This window comes from Amblyomma americanum, chromosome 4 (genome assembly GCF_052857255.1).
Source record: "Amblyomma americanum isolate KBUSLIRL-KWMA chromosome 4, ASM5285725v1, whole genome shotgun sequence".
Lineage (NCBI taxonomy): Eukaryota > Metazoa > Arthropoda > Arachnida > Ixodida > Ixodidae > Amblyomma > Amblyomma americanum.
The window spans coordinates 175,082,420-175,104,117 of NC_135500.1; the positions used below are offsets into that span (position 1 = coordinate 175,082,420).

General features: G+C 49.6%; 1 protein-coding gene across 3 annotated transcripts; it reads right to left on the bottom strand.

Annotated features, from left to right (window-relative positions):
* Nucleotides 1-6,223: 6,223 nt before the first annotated feature.
* Nucleotides 6,224-20,558, bottom strand: LOC144130453 (serine/threonine-protein phosphatase 2A regulatory subunit B'' subunit beta-like). Of its 3 annotated transcripts, none has more exons than XM_077664373.1 (7): nucleotides 20,417-20,558; nucleotides 18,574-18,645; nucleotides 15,785-15,848; nucleotides 13,474-13,770; nucleotides 11,695-11,949; nucleotides 8,464-8,691; nucleotides 6,224-6,969 (listed from the first exon to the last, which is right to left on the bottom strand). In XM_077664373.1, the coding sequence occupies exons 4-7, from the start codon at nucleotides 13,734-13,736 to the stop codon at nucleotides 6,621-6,623; spliced, it is 1,095 nt and encodes a 364-aa protein (XP_077520499.1). In that variant the 5' UTR covers nucleotides 13,737-13,770; nucleotides 15,785-15,848; nucleotides 18,574-18,645; nucleotides 20,417-20,558; the 3' UTR covers nucleotides 6,224-6,620. The 3 variants fall into 3 exon arrangements, with proteins under 3 accessions (XP_077520499.1, XP_077520498.1, XP_077520500.1); XM_077664372.1 differs by having other exon boundaries at nucleotides 18,574-18,664; XM_077664374.1 differs by lacking the exon at nucleotides 18,574-18,645.
* Nucleotides 20,559-21,698: the final 1,140 nt, after the last annotated feature.

Consider the following 21,698-nt stretch of genomic DNA (forward strand, 5'->3'; position numbering starts at 1 on the left):
GTCTCCGCCTCAGGTTTTTTTATGTGGCCAGGTGAACGATGTCACGCAGACCGCGGTACGCCGGGCCGCTGAGCTGCAGTATGCTTGCTCGTCGAGAGTTTCCAAGGTCACTGAAGCTTCCCCCTTCCTCAAACCTCCTCCCTGCTTGCGGACCTCTGCGAGCACACTATGCTTCTCGGGTGCTGTATAGTTTCCGTTTTCGTTGCGCGGTCGCATGCTTTGGCCGTTGAGGCGCCTTCGGTCTGCTTGGCTGTATCGACGTTTCGCTGGTTTCACAAGGTCGGCATTAGGGATAGCGTCGGAAAACGAAAGCGCAAGTCACCGGTGACACGAACGCGGCCGTAATCAAAGCGGTTGCATCGAGTGTGAAGTGATGCCAGACAGCGAGGGACTTTGACAAAGCGCGTTGTCCGCAACCCTCGTCTACAGAGAAGCAATCACCAACACCGTCGCCAACGGCGTGAGGCTAATATTGCTCGTCGTCGCAGCATTTGAGAGCCCCTTTCAAACGTTTTTTTTTTTGTAGTCCTTAGGTGCGGCGCACCCGTTCTACACAAGATCGGAGTATCTTGTAGTGGGTGAACCTCCGCCCACCTGCCAAATTCTACGGGATTCAATCACGCGGAGGCCCAGGGTGGGCTCCGTGCAACGGCTGTCGCCGTAAAGCGACGGCGAGATAGAACTAAAAGACGCAGTTGGAAAGGCAGCTGCCCTCCAGAAGCACCACCAACCAGCCACCTCCCCGCCCCGATAAAGGTGGCTGCCCACCTATCCACCCACCTCCCGCCCACCTTCAGCCCCCAGAAAAATTCTGTCGCGTGCGTGAAGCCTCGGTTTAGAGTAAAAGCGTGAGTAAAAGCATCAAAGTAATCATAGAGGGTAAATGCAGGATTGTCGCACCAGATGTCTGATCGTCCCATATTTTTTTTCCCCCATGAGCGCGAGACAAACCTTCGCAGCCTGAGGGGATGGAATGTCCACGGACAGAGTCGCTAACGGTTTCTTTGACGACGCTGGCCTCCTCGTGCAGTCGCATAGTTCTTTGCTTAGACTATTCGACACAATTTCAGACATTATCAGTGTAGGCTAACCTTGCCATGCTCCTTGACACCAACACTGCTCGCACTTCACTTTCAAACGGTGATCGTGGAGCTTTTTTTTATATCGGTCTTGGTGTACTGAGTGGCGGGGAAGAATGTTCCTTTGTGGTAATGCGAACAGCTGGGGTTCTGGGAAATGGTGATGCTGGTTGGAGAGTTTAGTAACTGTGGGTAGTGGGTGTGTGTTAGAGGGGGGGGGGGAACTCTAGGCGTGTGTCACGCACTGTCTTCCAGACATCACAATCCGTCCCTAGAGAGGGGGTACAGGGTTGGTTTACTTCGTGTTTCCTTTTTGCGCTAATGAAAGGTGCAGTAACCTTCTCACACCTCGATGGACGCCTCAGCAAAGCCGTGAGAGAAGGGGTGAAGGAGGGAGTTAAACGAGGAAGAAAGAGAGGCGCCGTAATGGAGGGCTCTGGAATGCTGATCACCTAGGATTTTTAAAGCGAAAGCTTTACTGCCCGCGAACTTGCTATTTCGCCGTGGCGGTGCTCTGAGGAGGCACATGACGTCACAACGCGCGCCTTGCCGCGGATATTTCTCTCTCTCTCTCTCTCGCTCCCTAGTCACTACAGCGCATGCGCCACTAGTAGCACCGAGCCACAGGTGTTCCGCCGCTGCAGAGCGCCGCGCCTTTCCTCAAGAACCAACTTTAATAATAATAATTGGTTTTTGGGGAAAGGAAATGGCGCAGTATCTGTCTCATATATCGTTTGACACCTGAACAGCGCCGTAAGGGAAGGAATAAAGGAGGGAGTGAAAAAAGAAAGGAAGAAGAGGTGCCGTAGTGGAGGGCTCCGGAATAATTTCGACCACCTGGGGATCTTTATCAATTTTCAGTTTTCTTTTTCTTCTTTCCCTCCCTCCTTTATTCTTTCCTTTACGGCGCGGTTCGGGTGTTCACCGAGATATGTGAGACGGCTACTGTGCCATTTCTTTTCCTCAAAAACCAAAAATAAACAAGTGAGCCGACGGCGTTCATAGAATTCATTGGCGTTGACAACTTTGCAAAGGCCGTTCATTCTCACCAAAGGCACAACCGGCTCCGTGGGTCGGTGGAGACCTCAATCTCGCTTTCACGTACATAGTGTTGGTGTCCAACTGCAAAAGTCTGCTTTCATTGCGTTCCGCACACTGGATAGGCAGCGTGCCCTCCCTGCCACCCTGGGAAGTGGCATGCAGTTAATGGTTGATCGCGAGAGATTGATCACCAAATGAACGCTGCGGCCCAGCTATTGCTGCAGTGCCGCATGTCAGCCACAACGCTGTCAGCGCTAATGAATTCAGGTTCAGGTGTCCAACGATATATGAGACAGATACTGCGCCATTTACTTTCCCCCAAAACCAATTATTATAACACATCTCTCTCTCTCTCTCTCACCACCGCCACATGTATCAAAGCACGAATGAGGCGTCCGCATATCCAGGGGGGGCCCCGCCGCGGTGGCTCAGTGGTTAGGGCGCTCGACTACTGATCCGGAGTTCCCGGGTTCGAACCCGACCGCGGCGGCTGCGTTTTTATGGAGGAAAAATGCTAAGGCGCCCGTGTGCTGTGCGATGTCAGTGCACGTTAAAGATCCCCAGGTGGTCTAAATTATGCCGGAGCCCTCCACTACGGCACCTATTCTTCCTTTCTTCTTTCACTCCCTCCTTTATCCCTTCCCTTACGGCGCGGTTCAGGTGTCCAAAGATATATGAGACAGATACTGCGCCATTTCCTTTCCCCAAAAAACCAATTATTATTATTCATATCCAGGGAGCCCTTCCTTTCCTCAAAGCCATCGCCGTCTAGAACATGAACACAGTGAACGCCGACATCTTTCGCTTTGTATATCCTGGATTGGCTGAGCTAATCCAAATTAATTTGAGAATTTTCTTCACGTACGCTTACTTTGCACAGCACACCGGCCTCTTAGCATTTCGCGCCTCCATTGAAATGCGCCCATTGCGGGCGTGATTTGATCCCGTGTCTTCATTCTCAGCAGAGGAACGCGCTAACCAGTGTCACAACAGCGGCTGGTGGAGAAGTACAGGGCAGTGAGCAGTCATGGTGTGCGTGTGGGGGCAGGCTAACTGTGTAGGGTTATTGGATTTAGTGTTGAGATTTTATGGCACCTAGTAGTAGGAGGAGGAGGAAAGGCAGGGAGGTTAAATGGACTATGCAATGAATAAAAAGTCGTTTGTAACTGTTTTGAATGCTTAGAAATGATGCTAAGAAGCATTCACACCAAGTATGAGTCTTCGGAACTCAGCCGGCAATTTAATATGAATTAAAAAAAAACCGTGTTTTTTAAAATTCGCGGGCTGATTGATGTGCTCGTAGTGACCGATTTTGAAACTAAAATTGTGAAAAGAGACGTCACTATTCCCATGACGTCACCAGGCCACCACACGCTGTCATTCGCTGGAGCCACGGCAGCCACGACGTCACGGGCACACTTCCGGTAGCCGTGAAAATCGTCTGCTCGTGCCGCCGCGCGACCCTCTCGGGCAAGCTCGAACCAGGGAAACCATACGCCATACGCCTTGAAACCATGCGCCTTGAAACCATTCGCGCGTATGGTTTCAATTTTGCTCTGCCGCCTCCTTCTGTCGGGAGTTCCGGAGCCGCTCGCAGTGGCTCGCCGAGTCGCTACTGTCGTCGCTGGCGTTCAGCCGGTACGGCGTGAACGCATTGGGCTCGATGCCCATCGCGGCCGTAAGAGCGAGCCGTCGCGCCTCGAGGTCAGGGTCCATTACTGCTAACTACAACAGACGACAAGCAAAGAAACCCGACGCGCGCCGCAATCACGCCGCCGACGCTGCTGCCGGGGTGCTATAGGAGCGACGACCGTAAGTTACAGAAGGAACGTCAGCGGATGACGTATTCATGGGCGGGGCCCAGTCCCAGAGCTGTTTCCTTTATTTTTGTCTGGTGCCCGCGTGTACGAGTAGAGTGGGGAGAGGAGCGTAATTTTTAATCGTCTATATCTTCGGTGTTATTGATGCTAGCTCAAAAATTCTTGCGTTGGGGTGACGAGTGATGAAATGCCTATCTCTCGTCTGCTTTACGTAATCTCAATTAATTTATTTCAGGACGACACTCATGCACCTTCCGCTGTAAAATTGGATGGAGTTGTCTTCTCGGCGTCCCTTTTGCTATGTCGCCCGCCAGGTATGGTCCGTGCGCACCTTTTGAACTAATCTAAAGTGAGTATACAACAATAAATATATTTTTCACTTCTTTTGTTGAATAAAACATACGGACACTTCGCAATTATCTACCCGTTTCTATTTGTCGGGGAAATGCAATTGAATTAGCCAGAATAGAGTGGAAAGCTGGGCGAGATGGATGGTATTTATCTTCGAAGAAGCGCGTGCGCAACATGAAAACGTTGGAAGATGAACGACACAACGCGAGCGCTTCACATGGGGTCAGAACTTCTATTCTCGTCTATCGCGCTTCGTCGAAGGTGAATTCCATCCACGATCCCATCCAACTCGCCCAGCTGTCCACTCTACTGCAGTAAATTTCTGCAACAACAAACTCCCATATTTTCAGTCCGGTCTCGTTGACCACACTTGATTACAGCCGTCTGCGCCGTGAAGGCAAGGACTGCACGAGTGTAATGCAAGAATGTGCATTACACAATTTTTCCTATGTGAACCAGAATTTCTGACCCTATGTGAAGCGTTCGTGTTTTAACGCGATAGCGTTAAGGGATCCCGTGTCGCCGAAAATCCGGAGTCGTTGGCCATGAGCGAAAAATTCACGAAAAATTCCCGGAGAAGCAACCTAGGTGGCAGGTGGACCACCCATGTCACTCTAGCTAGGGACGTCATCACAACCTGCCTACGAGATTGTGAGCGAACTGCCTACCGTGGCAGGTGACAGTTTGTTAATGACTGGTCGCGAGAGGCTGTTCGGAAAGAGCAACCTGGGTCTTACAAGCCCCACCTGTGGCAGCACCTGCCATCGCAGGGCAGTGACGCATCGCTTAACCGCTGCACCGCTGCGCCAGCAGGGGTACGAGGACTCCCATGGATCTATGAATGTAAAGTCGAGAATGACCGATTCCGCAAAATTGGGCATTAACCCATTAACACTATCGCGTCATACCTTTAAAGCAGAGCTTTAAGTGTCACATCTGTTTTGTAGCGATAGCTACATTACGGTAGCATTTCGAGCCTTCAGCGTGGCGGTGGCACGTGACCAGCCACGTGGTGCGGAGCAGCTGCTGCTGCCGGCAGCGCGGCGCGCCGGCGAAACAGAGTTGCAACAGCTGTGCGCATGCGCCGTGTCAAGTGGGACGAAGCTGAAGGAACGCCCAGCGAAAAGGAGCTGCGAAAGACTGACTTTGCAATTCCACTGAGCAAGTTCCACTCGGCCAGTTGTAGCTATCGCGTAACTCCAGGTTTAACCAGAGCTAAACCACCGTCAATCTTTTTTGTCGTCTATCTGCCTGTGTTCTCATGTTTCGCTTCTTCGAGCATGAATTTAGCAAAATTGTGTTCCGCGCCACACCTGTTGAATTCATGACCTCAGACGCTGAGATAATGTAAGTGGCACCGCCACGCGCTGCTGTCGTCGTCGATCACATAGCTTCCTTAGTGCACAGATCTGCTCGTAAACGACACAAGTGGGTAATGAACTGAACAAAGTGCCGCAGTGCTAGCACAGTGCAGGGGCTGTGCTACTTGCGCAATGCATTCCTTGAACTTTGTCGTGAAAAAAAAAGGCTTTTTCAAGAAAGTTTTCCCATTTAAAATTTTTTGCTAGGGCGGACCCCTCCTTTAAATCTGCCATTGTTCTCTGCTGCTTTCCATCTAGAGGAAGTCCACGCATCCAGACTCAGGTTCGTTGGCTGTAACGCGCGTGTTCAGAGCAGCAACTGCCGGAAAACAATCTCCTCAGCGGCAGCAGTTGCTTTATTTACTGCAAGGTGGGGGTATTCTGCGCATGTGCACAGCACATAAATTGAAACACTCGCGTATTGCATCGACATTCTTCGAGACAATTTCCACCATATCCACGTGCTTAAAGTAGAGTCTAGAATGCATAACGCAGGAAGACAAAGGGCAGTGCCTCGGTTGTCAACTCTCGCACACATACCTCGGAGAGAGAAAACCTCGACACACAACGCTCACATGTGATTCCGAATCTTCAAAGCAGCCCTTATACCCAAGTTTATGCCACGGCAGAATGATTTTGCACCACCACAAAAAAGAAAATGTCTTGACCTCTGCAGTCACCTCGACAACGAAACGAAAAAAATTGAAATTTTGTCCCCATCGTGTTCGTACTGCCCGACTTGCACCAACCACTTTAGAATGGTCGTGTTAGATCTAAGCGCACCCCGCTTGCACAGTCATGGGTTCGGATTGAAGTGCCCGGTGTTCCGGACTTTTGCACACTACTACAGCGGCAGACACTTTGGTGGCGCTCGCTGTTCATGTCTGAAAACAACTAGCTTCATGCTGCTTCTTCAGCCATTTTTTATGACGGACCAAAAACGTCGAAGTACCTTCAGGCTCGCCGAACTACCTAACTGTCATGGGCACGAGCATGAACGTGTTGACGATCATGCACACAACACTCGGTTCACAGCGCTTAAGGTCCGACAACGCAATGAACTCGGGCTTCCGTGGTTTGACGCGCTCGAAGATCTCGTGCGCCACTTCGGAGAAGTCGCAGCATGGGAAGTGCACCTCGACGATGCGACGCTTGTCCTCGTAGAGGTACTGCATGTCGTAGACGGTGATGAAGCCGTCGCCGTCGAAGTCCAGGCAGTGGAACCAGAACTCCACGCTCTTGGGCAGGCCCTTGTTAGACTCGACGGCGTGAAAGACAACGAAGTCTTGCAGAGCCATCATCTGGCGACCGTTGTACCTGAAATAGCCGGACGCAGAAACTTAGCTCCGCTTAAGAATTGTCTTACCTTTTCACCAGAGGTAAACGTACAAGACTCGCAAACCGGCGACATTACAGCCTACACCAAATGCTCGATGCGGTAAAGGTCCGTTAGTGCTATCTACTTGTGAACAATAGCTTAACTGTAAGCGCGATCGAAAGTTTTTGCAGCCGCCGCGGTGCCTCAGTGGTCATGGCGCTCGGCTGCCGATTCGAAATACGCGGGTTCGATCCCGGCCACGGCGGTCGAATTTAGATGGAGGTGAAATTCTAGAGGCCCGTGTACTGTGCGATGTCAGTGCACGTTGAAGAACCCCAGGTGGTCGAAATTTCCGGAGACCTTCACTACGGCGCCCCTCATAGCCTGAGTCGCTTTGGGACGTTAAACCTCCATAAATCAAACGAAACCAACGTTTTCGCGGTGAACGTGCACAACACTTCGACGCCTTCAGATAGGTCGGGGCAGGCCAGGCTCGTCCTTCAATAATATATTTTTGAACTTGCCTGCAGATTATAAAACTTCTATGCACATGAGTTTTTTCTTCTCTGTAAAAAGAGCATTCTCGCTCACAGCTCAGATTATTAGGCCTACACGGGTTCTGCAATTAAGAGCCCTTAGAAGCAAACACCTTGAACTGTGTATTTTTGTCAAAGGCTGTACATATACCTTGTCGAAAGTATGCACACATGACTGCTTTGTATTTATTTATTAGATGCTGCCAACTGCCTCTTGGCAGTCGGAGCAGGAGTGAGTGGGTGCATCGAGAACATTGGTGAGGTGAATTTTAAAAGGCCAAAGAAACACAAAAACATGTGTTTGACAGGCAGTCATGAGAAATTAGCAAAAAACAAATCGAAACTTCGAAAGGCTGACGGCGATAAATACGTAACGCACGATATATACAAACAAAACAAAAAATAGTTTCACAAGGAAATACGCGCTTCATCACAGATAACGTGCCGCAGTCTTAACAAAAGATTCAACAGAGGGCACGTCAGCAAAATTATACGGTAAGGCGTTCCACTCAATCGCTGAAGCTTGTCGCGGGGCGGAGGCCTGATTAATTAAGGTCTGATACGCGACAGCACTAACTCCCAAGTTAGGAGTAACAGTGGTCCTCAGTGCATGCGTAAACCTTTATGCCAGGTACAGACCGAAACGACCGCTCTTTAAATTTTTGGGAACCGGTTTAAAAAGCTCGCGCAGCCGCTTTCACCGTTGCACACAACAGCCCAGTAAGCAACATGGTGGCGCCCAGCGAGCGTTTGTTGGAAAGTTCTATTTTAAAACTCAACCAGCGCTCAGGAATCAGTTGGAGTACAAGTATGCGTGTTTCTTATTAATCCTCATTTTGCCAGTCGTCTCCGGTCCCAAATTATACCACTGAGTTGCCATAAAAATGATTAGATAGGCTCGCGCTATTCCACATTTGCGGGCTGACTCCACGCTTCCACATTTTCGAGTATGCTTGCCTCTTGATGACCGCCGAACAGAGGATTCTGTCGAGGCCGCGGTTGGTGAAGGCGCCTCCCTGGAAGTTGCGCAGTTCCTCCGGGCTCAGCATGCCGTCCCGATCGCGGTCGAGGCCCTCGAACATGGCGTACGTCATGTAGAAGGAGCCGAAGTTGAACGCCTCCATGCTCTGGTCCAGCTCCGAGGACTCCTCCATCCAGCGGAGAGAGCTCAGCAGGTGGCTTTCTCTGGAGCCATACGAAATATGGGGCAGGCCGCGATGAGGTTTCCTTGAGAAAAGTGCCCACATGATTTTAACTCATGCGTCTCGACCTTCTGGTGGCAAGAGGGCGGGCCTGGGAGTGGATCCAGTTATGGTGTAGCGCGGACGGTTGATGCTGAGCGCACGCGTATGCTTACCAGTGCTTATTATGGCAGAGAGAGGGCAGGAAGATGTGCTTCTTGACAACACAAAGTTGTGTTGTTTAGCCAACGGGAGCTTAGCCAAGGGTAAAGCAGCAGACGGGGCTAGTTGGTTTTGCACCTTAATGAAGTGGCAGTGCACAAGCAAACACAGACAGAAAGAAGGGGACAAGCGCCTGCCCCCTTCTTTCTGTCTGTGTTTGCTTGCGCGCTGCCATTTCATTAATAGCCAAGGATGTTTAGCCAACGTTTCGACACGAGGTCAACCCAATTTGTACCTGTCATGCCTGCAGTCGCAGCTTCTCATGCTAGGACCCACAAATTTTCAAGCCCACGTTCGCTTTCTTCCTCCCCCCTGATTTCGTTTGCTGAGCCGATGTTTTTCGTTATCGCAGTTTTGCAGGTAAACCGATATAATCCTTGTTAGCAACCATCCTGCTCAGAAAAGATCTTCAAGTTCATGCTCCGCATCCTAAAACCCTGCTCACCCCCCCCCCCCCCCCCCCCCGGGACTTCCTCATCGGAGTGAAGGCCCTATTCAACGACAGCCAATAGTGAATGATTTGCCCTGATGAAGACGAGTCCTCTTGTCGAAACATTGGCTAACACCCTGAGGCTCCCCCCTCCCTTGTTCACTGAGCGCTTAACACGGTGAGCAGGGTGGGTTTATTCACAGAGGGGAGAGGTCGCCCTTCATTCTCCAAGTTCTCGTGTGTCTTATGAATAGGGGTTTGGCTTTTCGGTTTTGATTTTTGAGAAAACGGTGGACTTTTCTTCGATATGTTTATTCCAGATAGTAATTTTGTTTTCTTTACGGCGAATATTAGTTTTTTATCGGTGAAATATATGATGTCCCTGCGCGGTCAAAAACGACTTAGCGTTTATTCCCCCCCCCCCCCCCCCATCCCCCCTTTGTTTTAGAACGAGAAGCTCGTGTGATAGCAACTAACACAAAAATGATCGTAGGAAGAACGGTCCTTGCATAAGAAAGTCGTACAGTTGTAACAAAAAGTAAAAATGTCGAAGTTACACGATGGGGCCGTGATACAAAAACGTGAGTGAAAGTTTGGTTCTTGAAGCTGTTGTCATCATTTGGTTGCACTTTGCGCTACAGAGGACGTACTAACGGAAGCGGTGTAACTTCCACTTAACCGTAGAGGAAGTCATAACAAGGCACTTTCGTGCCATTTATGTATGGTTTCGTGTTGACAGTTGCTTGTTATTGTTCCAAAAGTGGTCAGCGGACTTTCATGCGGGACAGAAAGCTACTTAACCGAGCGACGGCCCTAAGCCGGTGAGCAGTCTGAGCAGACAGCGTTATATTTTTGGAACCTCCCCATCCGAAACGATGCGTATAAGTTCGCGGATCATTGACTAAAAGCTCACAAAAATGCTACCAGACTAAAAAGGCACCGTTGTGTCGCCGCGTTTCTGGTTCCAGCACTTTAGTAATTTTCTCCTGTGATCCACTTGTCATTGGTACTGAACAGGCAGCCAGTCTTGACATTCACGCCAGAAATACTGACCTTTTTCGGTTAAAATCGAATTCCGGAATATGAATTCGGCGTACTTTTATCGGTGTTTTTAGGTTTAAACCGATAAGTTCAACCCCTACTTATGAATAATTATCTCGTGATGGATTACTCCGGATATTGTCAAACGCCTTCCTAAGTGTACTATCCGCACAGCATCTGTCAGACAAGTCTTGGCGGCATCATTTAATGCTGCTACGTATACTAGAGAACAAACACGGAGCACACTCGCCTAACACAGCATTCCAGCCCCAAGGATGCATAGTTTCTAATTGCGCGTACAGAAGACATCGCTGAGGCAACAACGTTGCCAAAGAACGGCAGCTTTAACGCAGCAGTTCCGAGAAGACTAATCATCAGCACACGTATAAGAGCGCCGCAATTCGTATAACGTTGAATCTCGCAGCTTGTTAAATGCGCATGTAAGACCTTCAGCCAGGCAATATTTCGGCGCAATTAGGCTAATGTGTCCACGTTACCACCCTAATACCTGCGCGCTAATGCTTTGCCACCTGCGTTCCTGGCAGAAGGGGCGCGCATTTATACCTGGTATCGATTTTCAGAGCTTACGAAGCGTCTGCGCGTGCTGTATGCTCTGATGGGCAACAGCGTAACCGCAGACGACGACGGGGAGCGTTAAGCTGAGCACCGCCTTCTCGGGTCGAACCGATATACAGACGTGCAGTGTTTATCACCTTGCCACGAGGCTTAGTGCCGTCAGGCATAGTTTCGCAATCGGCTGCAGACTGCCGAGACTGCTGCAAGAAAGATTCACGCGGTAGCTGAAATTGGATATATCTAAGTATTACATATATTTCTCTCACCTTTTGTTGGATATTTTTCAAGAAAACATGCAATGAAATGAAGTTAGCAACGCAGTAACCTTTCATATTTCTATCATTACTGGGCTGGCACAAAATTCTTAGTGATTTTGGCCAGAAGAAACTTAATGTGCGTGATTTCTTATTAGTAGTTTCAGCATGAGCCCCAGAAAAAAAATTGCTCTACAAAGGCAGGCCTCAATAAACTTGACACTGTGTTCGACCAGTACTGTAGTCTCCTTGTCCCCATTCTGTCTACAACTCCTTTTTCACACCTGTCGCCGTCAGGTGGGCATTTGCCGTTTTCTGCGCGCGCAAGCGTAGCAGGGGCGGCAGAAAGTTGGGTGGACGGATGAGATTGTTTGCGGGGATACGGTGGCCGCAGGTGGCAAATGACAGCGTTAATTGGAGAGACACGGGAGAGGCCTTTGCCCTGCAGTGGGCGCAGTCAGGCTGATGATGATGATGAACTTACCTGAAGTCACGGATGCTGAGCATGTTCTTCCAGGAGCGAGACGCGTGGAAGAAGTACTTGGTGAGCGCAGTGGCGATGAACGGCTCGCGGAACTGCGGCGTCTTCTGCAGGAAGCGCATGTCCGGGTGCATGGCGAAGAAGTCCTCGAACAGCGGCCGCAGGTCCTCCTGTGTCAGGAAGTCGCGGTCCTGCGCCAAGACGTGCACTGCGCGGGAGCTCTCTTCCGGGAAGTTGGCCACGAGGTGGCTGTAGTACCTGCGGAGGAGCCGTTTGAAATCAGGTGCAGAAGTGTCAACCTTTGCGGCTCTCTCCTCGGGACTAGCGTATCGAAACCGTTCGAAGGTCTTATGTCCCAACATTTTTTTTGTTGCTGCAACCTTAAGCACAGTGAAGCCGAACACACATGCACTGACACCATTCCATGTGTAGCAGGGTTCAACTGTCAATAGAAGTGCCTTTTTCAGGTATGGGACGCACCGATATATATGCATTTTCTCGTTGCCACCTGCGATGCTCACCCTTAACAAAAGATCCTGGTTCTGCGTTCATCTTTGCTTGCGATTGGTCGCCTCATGACATCGACAACGTGCCCTCCGAACAGCGCAATGACCCAGAGAGTGCCCGAGTTCTAGCCTTCATATGAACTCCGTCTCCATGCCACGCTCTCCGTATGCAGGACACTCGGTCACCAAGTGCGCCTCTTCAGCATTCGCGATGAACTGCTATATCGCCGTAACTATGTTCATGGCTCGAGATCTATGCCCAAACATATATATGCGCCTCTTAAATACGACCCCCTCCTCCTTTCCTCCTCCCCCCATCCCCTGTCTCCTCCGGCCCTTCCGCCAGTCCGCAAGTGGCCCTCTTTAAATCAGGCGTCTTCGTCTGCGTAACTAATGGCGTGGCGTGTATCGCTTGTTTCTTTGTCAGTTCATTCGCTCCTGTTCCGTCTACCAACGTCCATAGACTGCCTTTCGCCATTCTTCCGCCACAATACAGCCATTACCATTCCTTGCTCGACCATTCGACTGCGTTAAACTCGGTTTCTGCGGCTCACCTCCAACCACTTTAGCTGTGAACATTTAGGTCATTATGACAGCCGCTTACCTCACGCGTTGCGCACGAACGTTGCCATTTGCATCGGTGAATGATATTGCATCTTTCATTCTCCAGGTAAACGGGTCTTTTACCTCACCTTTCGTAGACAAAGAAGAAACACCTTGTGCCACGGTGATCTGTGACTAAACCTGCCCTTGCGCAATTAAAATCCATTGTCATCAACAGCACACTTCACAATGTGTATCGAATTAGACCTGCTGGTATCATCATCATCCAGCCTGACTACACCCACTGCAGGGCAAAGGCCTCTCCTACGCCTCTCCAAATTAACCCTGTCCTTTGCCAGCTGCGGCCAAACTATCCCCGCAAACTTCTTAATATCGTCCGCCCACCTAACTTTCTTCCGCCTCCTGCTACGGTTGCCTTATCTTGAAATCCACTCCGTTACCTTTAGGGACCAGCGGTTATCCTGCCTTCGCAGTACATGCCCTGCCCAAGCCCGTTTCTCCCTCTTGATTTCGACTAGGATGCCATCAACCCGCGTTTATTCCTTCACCCACTCTGTCCACCTATCATTTTTTTTTCCATACCTCGGTGCGTTGTCCTTAAGCTGAGCCCTTTTCGTTGGCCTCCACGTTTCTGCCCCGTAGGTGAGTATCGGTAAGATACAGCTGTTGTATATTTTCCTCTTGAGGCTGGTGTAGCGGGGCACATACACACCTGCAGAAGCGCTCCTTGGTGACGGGCCTGTCCTTGGCCCCCCCGGCGGCGTGGTACAGGGCCGTCTTGAAGTAGCCGGGCAGCGAGCAGGCCCTCGCCAGGGGCGCAAAGTCCTCGGGCCCCAGCACGTCTCCGGCGATGTCGTTGAGCGCGAGCCGGAGCTCGCGGCAGGCCATCTCCACCTCGAGCGGCGATAGGGGCCGGCCGTAAGGGAAGTAGAAGAGCGGAATCACGGGCCCCCCTTCCTCAGCGGCCGACGACATCGCCAGCGCTCATGGCAGCCGCTGCACACGGGGACTGACGCCCGCGCCGCCACATTTAAACACAGTTGGAACGCCGTCGCTTACGTGAATGCGACAGAAGCCGACTCCAGTCAACTTTTTGAGGGAAAGAGCAGGTTTTGAGAAGGAAAAGCGTGACTCGTCCTCTACTCTCTTCCTCGAGGTTTTCGCATTTTCCCTCAAAATGTGGACTGATGTCGACTTCTGTCGCATTCATGTAAACGCGGCTACTGGAACGTCGTTTACATGAATGCGACAGAAAGTCGTCCCGAGTCCACTTTTTGAGGTAAAGCGCGAAAACATCCAGTGAGAGAGTAGAAGATGAGTCGCGCCTTTCCTTCTCAAAATTCGCTCTTTCTCTCACAAAATCGACTCAAGACGCATTCTGTTGCATTCATGTAAACGCGGCTTGGGCAAAGCACCGCTGGTGAGCGAGACTCGAGCGCGGCTGCATGGGGCTGTTCGAGAACTGTGTGGCTTTCGCGTCGCTTAGAAAAAGTGGTTTAATGTCGAAATTATTCCGGAGCCCTCCACTACGGTACCTCTTCTTCCTTTCTTCTTTCACTCCCTCCTTTATCCCTTCCCTTACAGCGCGGTTCAGGTGTCCAACGATATATGAGACAGATACTGCGCCATTTCCTTTCCCCCCAAAACCAATTATTATGAGGAAGGGCGGTGTTGTGCATGTGAAGGTAATTCCTGTGCACTCGCAGTCTCTTTTCTGAAAATCAACCCCGGCAAGCCAGCCAGACATTTGGATTGAAGCCTTCAGGAGCTCTGCGTGAGAAACGCTTAATGTCTAAATTAACTTCGCGAAAAACGCTTATGGCGGAAAAAGAAACGTATACGAAGAAGGTAGAAAAGATACCCCAAGCACAGGGATAGGTTACAGGAAGACCGGATCGTTTTGGAGGGTCATTGGCCTCGCCGGCGGTTACGCTACGTATGCGTAGGCATAAAGGTTAGATCAGTGCAAGCAGGCTCTGAACGTCAGTGCGAGAGTCGAGACGTGTTTAGTAACGACCGGAGTTTTATTGATAGTAAGAGGGCGAGGCTGCAAATCGTTCGTTAAAAAAAATCGAATCCAAGCCTGCCAACAATGCGACTGAAACAGGAAAGTCAAACGACCAACTGCGAATCAAATAAAAATACTGTGAAGGGTTATAGAAGCTGAAGAACTTGCTTAGCCGGTCGTGGACGTAATTTACAAGAGTTTTCAGACGTTGGAAAGGCTAGTGATTTGTTAAAGCGTCGAAGTACGTAGTTAAAAAGCTGTCAGGATTGGGCGCTGGAGCATCGCGCTTTTGTAATACGTTTACTGCTGCAGTTCAGTCTCACACTAACACGATAACTCAGCAAGATAAACAGTCCCTGAAGCTAGTTTGCTGTCTTTGTTGCAGTATTATTCTGTGCTTTTCGATAATCTTACTTTACGTATAGTCCGTGTACTGTAGAATTTGCGTTATATATATATATATATATATATATATATATATATATATATATATATATATATATATATATATATATATATATATATATATATATATATATATATATATATATATATATATATATATATATATATATATATATATATATATATATATATATATATATATATATATAATGCAACGGTACTCTGTTAACAATTTTAAATTCTGAAATATTTTTTTTCTGTTCTTATAAACGTTTTTTGAATGCTCTCTTTTGCTATCAATTTTACTGATTACCTGCATAAATGGAACTTTTTTGTAAATGTGTAATGAGTTATGGAAATCTCTTCTGACGATTAGCTTTAAAAAAAACAAAACAAAGAGACCCTTGTACGACCTCTCCTGCGATTGCACGACCAATCTCGGTACTTCTGTTCGGGAAAGAGCCATGTGTAGTGAGTTTCGGGACGGAAGTTAGCGAACTTCTAACTTGTGTCCCACCGTATTAAGGACACACAAATTTGATATGAAATCTTGCCGATTTGCACACAGGCACAAAGTTCTATTACGCATAATCGTCGAAGGTATACGCACCTGTGCGAGTGAAGCCCCGCAGGAAAGCTTGAATGGAGCGTTGACGTGGATCACCCTTTCGTAGCTGAAACCACAGTCATCCTTGAGTACATCACGTGTACTAAATCTAGACGTCGACGGGACAAACCACTATGACGACAGGTTCGCCTCCTCATGACTTCGAAGAAAGCGCGCAATATCTCGTCGCACAATGCGTTACAGTGAAAACGGCTCCCTGCGCTCATCGCCTTCTCGCGTCGCAAGGGTAGCGGCAGCCTAGCAATAACTGCACGTTCCCATCACCCTTCTGCTCGGCGCTGGCGACACCCAAGCTGGCTGGTATACAATGCGGGCCTAGAATCGATTCGCAGCCGTGCAGGAAGAGCGTGAAAACGGTGACGAGGCAGCAGCGAGATGCATCCAGCTATCAACGTGACTCAACTTTCTTTTGGCGGTGTTTAGGGAAAACCACGGAGCGTTTAGCAGGCGCCTCAAGGCCACCGCCGACGAGCGAGCTCGAAATAAGAGTGCGTCCACTCCCCCGCCGTCGCGACGATTATTTTTGTGCGACGTGTACGATTGCGCGGTGTGATCGAGTCTCGGTCTGCGCCTATCCCTCCAGCGCCACGTTGTGCCAGAATGGTGCAGCATTACGGAAGGCAGTCAGGAGAGTGAACGCGTAGCATCGTCAAGTGCACAGCGCGATCTGAGACACGCGCACTGTATAGACGAACAAACAGACGAACGATGACTAAGAACTGAAGTTTATTACGTAACATAAATATACACGTGACGCCGAGGGATTACAGGACACATGCGCCGAGATAAAACATTTATCTGAAGAATTTTTCGCATTAAACATTTTGTTTCACCTCGGCGCGTGTGCTCTGGAATATCTTTGGCGTCATCTGTGAATTTATACATAATGTCACGCAGTAAACTTCAGTTGCGAGTCAGCGTTGGTCTGCTTCCTCGTTACTGTGCATGTCTCAGGCCGCGCTGTTCGCTTCATGAAGCTTCAGAACCAACTAGCCTGCCAGAACATCTTAACGAACGCGTAACTCATCCCCGATTGTTGCCCCGTGGTTCATATATTCGTAGTCTGCTTCAAGGAAAAAAGAAAAACCATACTTTTGATTCTAATGGCTGTAAACCTCGGTTGTGAGAAGTTTAGTAGTGGCTGACTTTTGGTTAATGATGTCTAAATCGCTCGTGGTTCTTTGCTTTTTTTTGTTTTCTTTCAGAAATAGTGCATTTAAATCTCAGTACAGGGGAGTCTTGACTTTTCTCCAGCTTCCAAGTGGCCACCGCGCTGGGGAATTGAATCAGCGACTTTCGTGTTCAGCACCTGAGGGCCGTGTTGCTGTGTTGCTATCGTGGCTGGCGTCTCCAAGAATAGTCAGGTCTGTTCAGGGTGGAGTAGATTTCAACTGAAGGGTTCAGTGGAATCTCGTAATGAAATGGTTTATAACGGAATAATGGATATAACGAAGGAATTACATTTTTTTTGGAAGCTCGGCCGTCAACACGGGCTATAACGAAGCTACAGCTACAACAAAGTAATCGTCGGGACCCTTTAAAATTTGTTATAACGATATTCAACTGCAGTTACTGTTAACACCCACATGAGCGCAGTAATACGGCTTAACATCCCATCTTAACACGGCATCCTTCCCAAATGTGAAAAGAGCAGAATGAAGCTACAGTGCGAGGGAACTGATGGTGACTGAAAGGTCTTTTGTACGCTAGCTCTGTCCAAGCTCGTGCTCTAATTTCCTCTGGCAGCTGCAGCGAACTTTTTAGCACGCCTCGTGTGGCTTCCACCTTTCTGCACGGCTTTATCAAGGCGGCTTAAAGACCATGTTTTACGGTACCAGACATTTCCCCAAGTCATCAGCTGTTGTTTATTTTGCTGCCGACGGGGTCATTTCGTCGCCGCCGCATGTTGAAACAGCAGGGTTTCCGGACCCGGAATTGCACGATGCGATTTTTCTTTTCCGCGCGCATGGCTAATGGAGGCCGATTTCGCGAACGATGCACGTTTAACAGTTCTGGAAATAAGAGACGCTGTGTCGCGTCAAAAAAATGTGCTTCTGCTGAACGGATGCAATCGTTGGTTCTCGCTTTGGGAGTAATGTGTGAGGTATAATACATGCTCGCGCACAGCGTGCATACTTCACTCTGCTTGCACGTGCAGAATGCTGAAGACCGCTTGAATTGGAACTCGTGGTTTATTATCATTTATGCATCAATTTCAATTGCCATTAGCTATCAAAATCAAACGACAGGAAGGGTTAATAGTGAGAACGATGGCACTATAGGATGATTGAACACATGGGCTGTCTGTGGACGCACATTTATGGGCAACTTTTAGACAAGGCAGTTGGGGGTTGGGACGATTCCAGGTGCTGTCGAGTTTATGCACGCACGGAGGCTAAAAGGTGATGCCTACGCTTTTTGTCGCATTCGAATGACCGCCCGGAGTGTGCGGTAGCATGCCTCGTTGGGGCAGAAATGAGAAGAGGAATACAATTTACGACACGCCCAAGTTGTATAGAAATCCAATTTGGGCGCGCATTGTACAGCGCACACTAATTGCGATGTCGCAGCCTCGAGCCCTCATATACGGTGCGTTTTTTTTTCTTAATGCAGAGTTCGATAACCTAGAAATGTCATTTTTGTTGGTGGTATGACATCAGTAACTTTCTCCCTTGGCTTGCATGTTATGCGGATGAAAAGTCGCCTAGAGTCACGTATTGAATTACAAGGAAGAGAGGGTGATATGAAACAACGTGTTCCAGTGCACTCGCCTGGATTATGCGAGTCCTGGTGGCAGGCGCCAGAAGTTGGGCTGTTGTGGGCACTCAGGCGACGGAAGTGAGCTGTGCGAGACACCGCCTCCTTGCGTTGGTGTCGACATATAGAAGAAAAGGGAGGAAATAACGACAATAGTGCTAGACTAACGCTACACTCCAAATGTGGATTTCACCTGTATGGGAGTAAAAAGGGAGTTAGTGGTCCCTTTTATAAATGGGAATTTGCTAGAGGACAGCTTACTGTCTCTTTACTCTTTTCTGTTAAATAGCGATACTCGCTGCTGTGCGTATCACTGTCATCGGAAAGTGGGCTCAGCTGAATGGACCGGCAGCAGGTGGTTAGGTTGGAGAGAGCGCGAGCAGCGAAGAAATTATTACAGCTAACGGCCACTGGGGTGCAGCCACGTATGCCCGCCGAGGAAAAATGCGCGCATTCCTCAAATGCTTGAATATTTGAAGAGAAAGTCGCCGTGGTTCGCGGGATCAAACACGAGGCCCCCCAAGAGCCTCCACGTACGAAGCTAGGCAGCCTCGCTAGCAGAGGGCGCGGTACGAGGCCGATTATGTCAGACGTCTCGAAGTGAGAGCTATATTCTAGATCAATAGCTTAGAAGAAAGCAGCAAGGTGAAGACGGTGTTTAATGACGTAATATTTGCAACTATGCACGCGGTGAAACATCGACGTTAGCAAGGCAGGCACGAAAGCGCCATTCTAGGGCTTAGCACACGGGTGCATTGCTCACGGATAGATGTGGCTTTCGTGTGGCTACTGCAAACAGGAGCGAGAGAAACGAGCTGCAAAAGAGGTGGCAAAACAAGCGAACGCAACCGATAGGAAACAGGAAGAAAGGTAGGAACCAAACTACGGGGGCGGCTTACCCAGGCGCGCATTTACAAGCATGAAAACACCGCTTGTCTTATTTGCTCGTACTCTGTTCTTTGACTGCAGACAGTGTCGCCTTGACATTCCAGTCAAACAGCGTTACGCATACGCGTGGACAACACGAGGTAATTATTACGTCATGTGCGGTGCAAAGTAGTTATTGTTTTGTTGCTAATCGGTATCCTTTTTTGTTCTATGAACAATGAGTCACACTCCACACGATTACTAGTTGCGTATGCACCCGCCTTCGAACAACCGCAAGGCATCCGCAACTTCACACGCAGCAAAGTTCACTTGGGACCTCGTTCTACTGCGAGCACTGCGCCACACACGCGTGGCTAGCCGTCGTCGATTGCATTCGGACTGGCGACGCTGTGGTATTAACGCGTCAGCCGCCCTCGAGGCCTTTTTCATGGGGATGCGTCGACTAATCGGATGGTGTCCTCCGAAGCGTGCTTCTCAATCGACGATGCCCTCTTCCAAAGGTCCCAATATCATTGTTTCGCTGCGCCGGGGACGTTTGGGGGTGCACACCCTGTCGCGCTACAACCATGCACCGCCGTGAAAGCTAAAGCTGACATTCTGCTTATCGAGGCCCGAACCACCAAAGGCGTTCGCGTAGGAGAACGGTTTGTGGCTAATCGACGCGGTAACAGTCGTGTGGTTAGCGAGGGGTCGATCGTAGGCAAATCGCGAACTTCCCTCGGCTCGGAACAGCTTCGCGAGTGGAGCCTGTGATTAGACGGAGCCGGCCGCAGCTTCCGGAGCGCTGCACAGTTTTAACGAGGCAGAGCGCGGGCGGATTAGAGCTCTCGTCCCTCGAAGAATCGGGCTGCCGGCGCGCCGCACAGCGCTTCCGTGCACGCCGCGCGGGGGTCCCGCCCAGCCGCGGTCCGGTTTCGGCGCAGAGGGCTCCTCGTCGCCAGTGGCCGGGCGGACGCCGGGGCTGCTTACCAGTGTTGCAGAGAGCTGGCTGCTGCTGGCGTCGCTGTTTTTTCCCCAAGGGCCGGGCATGGCAAAGGCACGCCGGCGCGAGGCCCAGACGGGAGCGCGCAGCACGTTTCCTCTTTTCCCAGCCCGACACTTTCAACGGTGGCGCCGGAAGCTTCGTTTTCTTTCTCTCAGTCGCACACAAGAGAAATGGCTTGCCTACGATTAGCTAACTCTTCCGGCCGGCCTCTCGACCGGTCCCCATGTTAAAGCTTTCAATTTCCTTTCTCTCCCGCACCTATGACGAGCGCGTGTTCGGACGTGAAGCGTTCATGTGTACTTCCCCGCATTCGTTCTGCAGGCCGTGAGAGAACGGTTTTCGATTAGTCCTTCCTGCGAGGAAACGAGGCCGCTTTGCTTTGGGACCTTTTCTTTAGCGCTATAACATTAGAGTTATCATTACGCCAGAATCTCGCAGATATCCGATGTCACGAAATTCGCTGATTGGTTGAGAGAGGTCACGTCACCTTGTTACGACATCATAGATTGCTTACCGTGGTGGCAGGTGGCAATTAAATTAATGATTGGTCGTTAGAGGCGACGTGACCTTGTGACGTCATCACAACCTACCTTTCTGCTCTGGAGTCCCTGAAACAGGATTTTAGCATACTGTGGTCGTTGATCGCAAAAGCATTCACTTCCAGCGTCCGTGCATTGTTTTAGGCGCACGGCGAAAAATGCTTCTTGATTATGCAAGGTCCTGCAACCTGCATTAACATGCGCTGGTAATTTTGTTTTCTTTTTATTTCATTTTTAAATACTGCAGCCTCGCATAATGTTCTGACAGCGTCAGTTGCGATAAGTAGACCCTGCGACTTTGTAAAAGCCGGCACGACGTTAAAGGCGGGCTGTCGGTGCTCGCAGAGCAGCGAACAAGAAGCTTCGAAACGTGGAAAGCTGCACTTTGCGTATCAGTACAGCACTCTAATTTTGTTTACAGAAACTCTTAATGACGGCGTTCTATATAGAGTCTAACCACAGTTACCAATAAACACAGTAATCGCCAGTTCCGAAATAACATTTTGTGTGACTGTGGCCAGAAGGCAGTAATGAAAGGCTGGCACTGTCCCGAGTAAGGCATACCTATACGCACTAACAAAACACCCATCTCAGTGCATGATAACCTGTGGTGTATTAAGAATCTTGCCTTGCTACAAAAGGACTCTCACTTCACCACTCCCTTACACGAACATAAGCGGAGTACTGCAAAAAAAAAAAAAACAAAAAAAAACAAAGAACGCTTTCA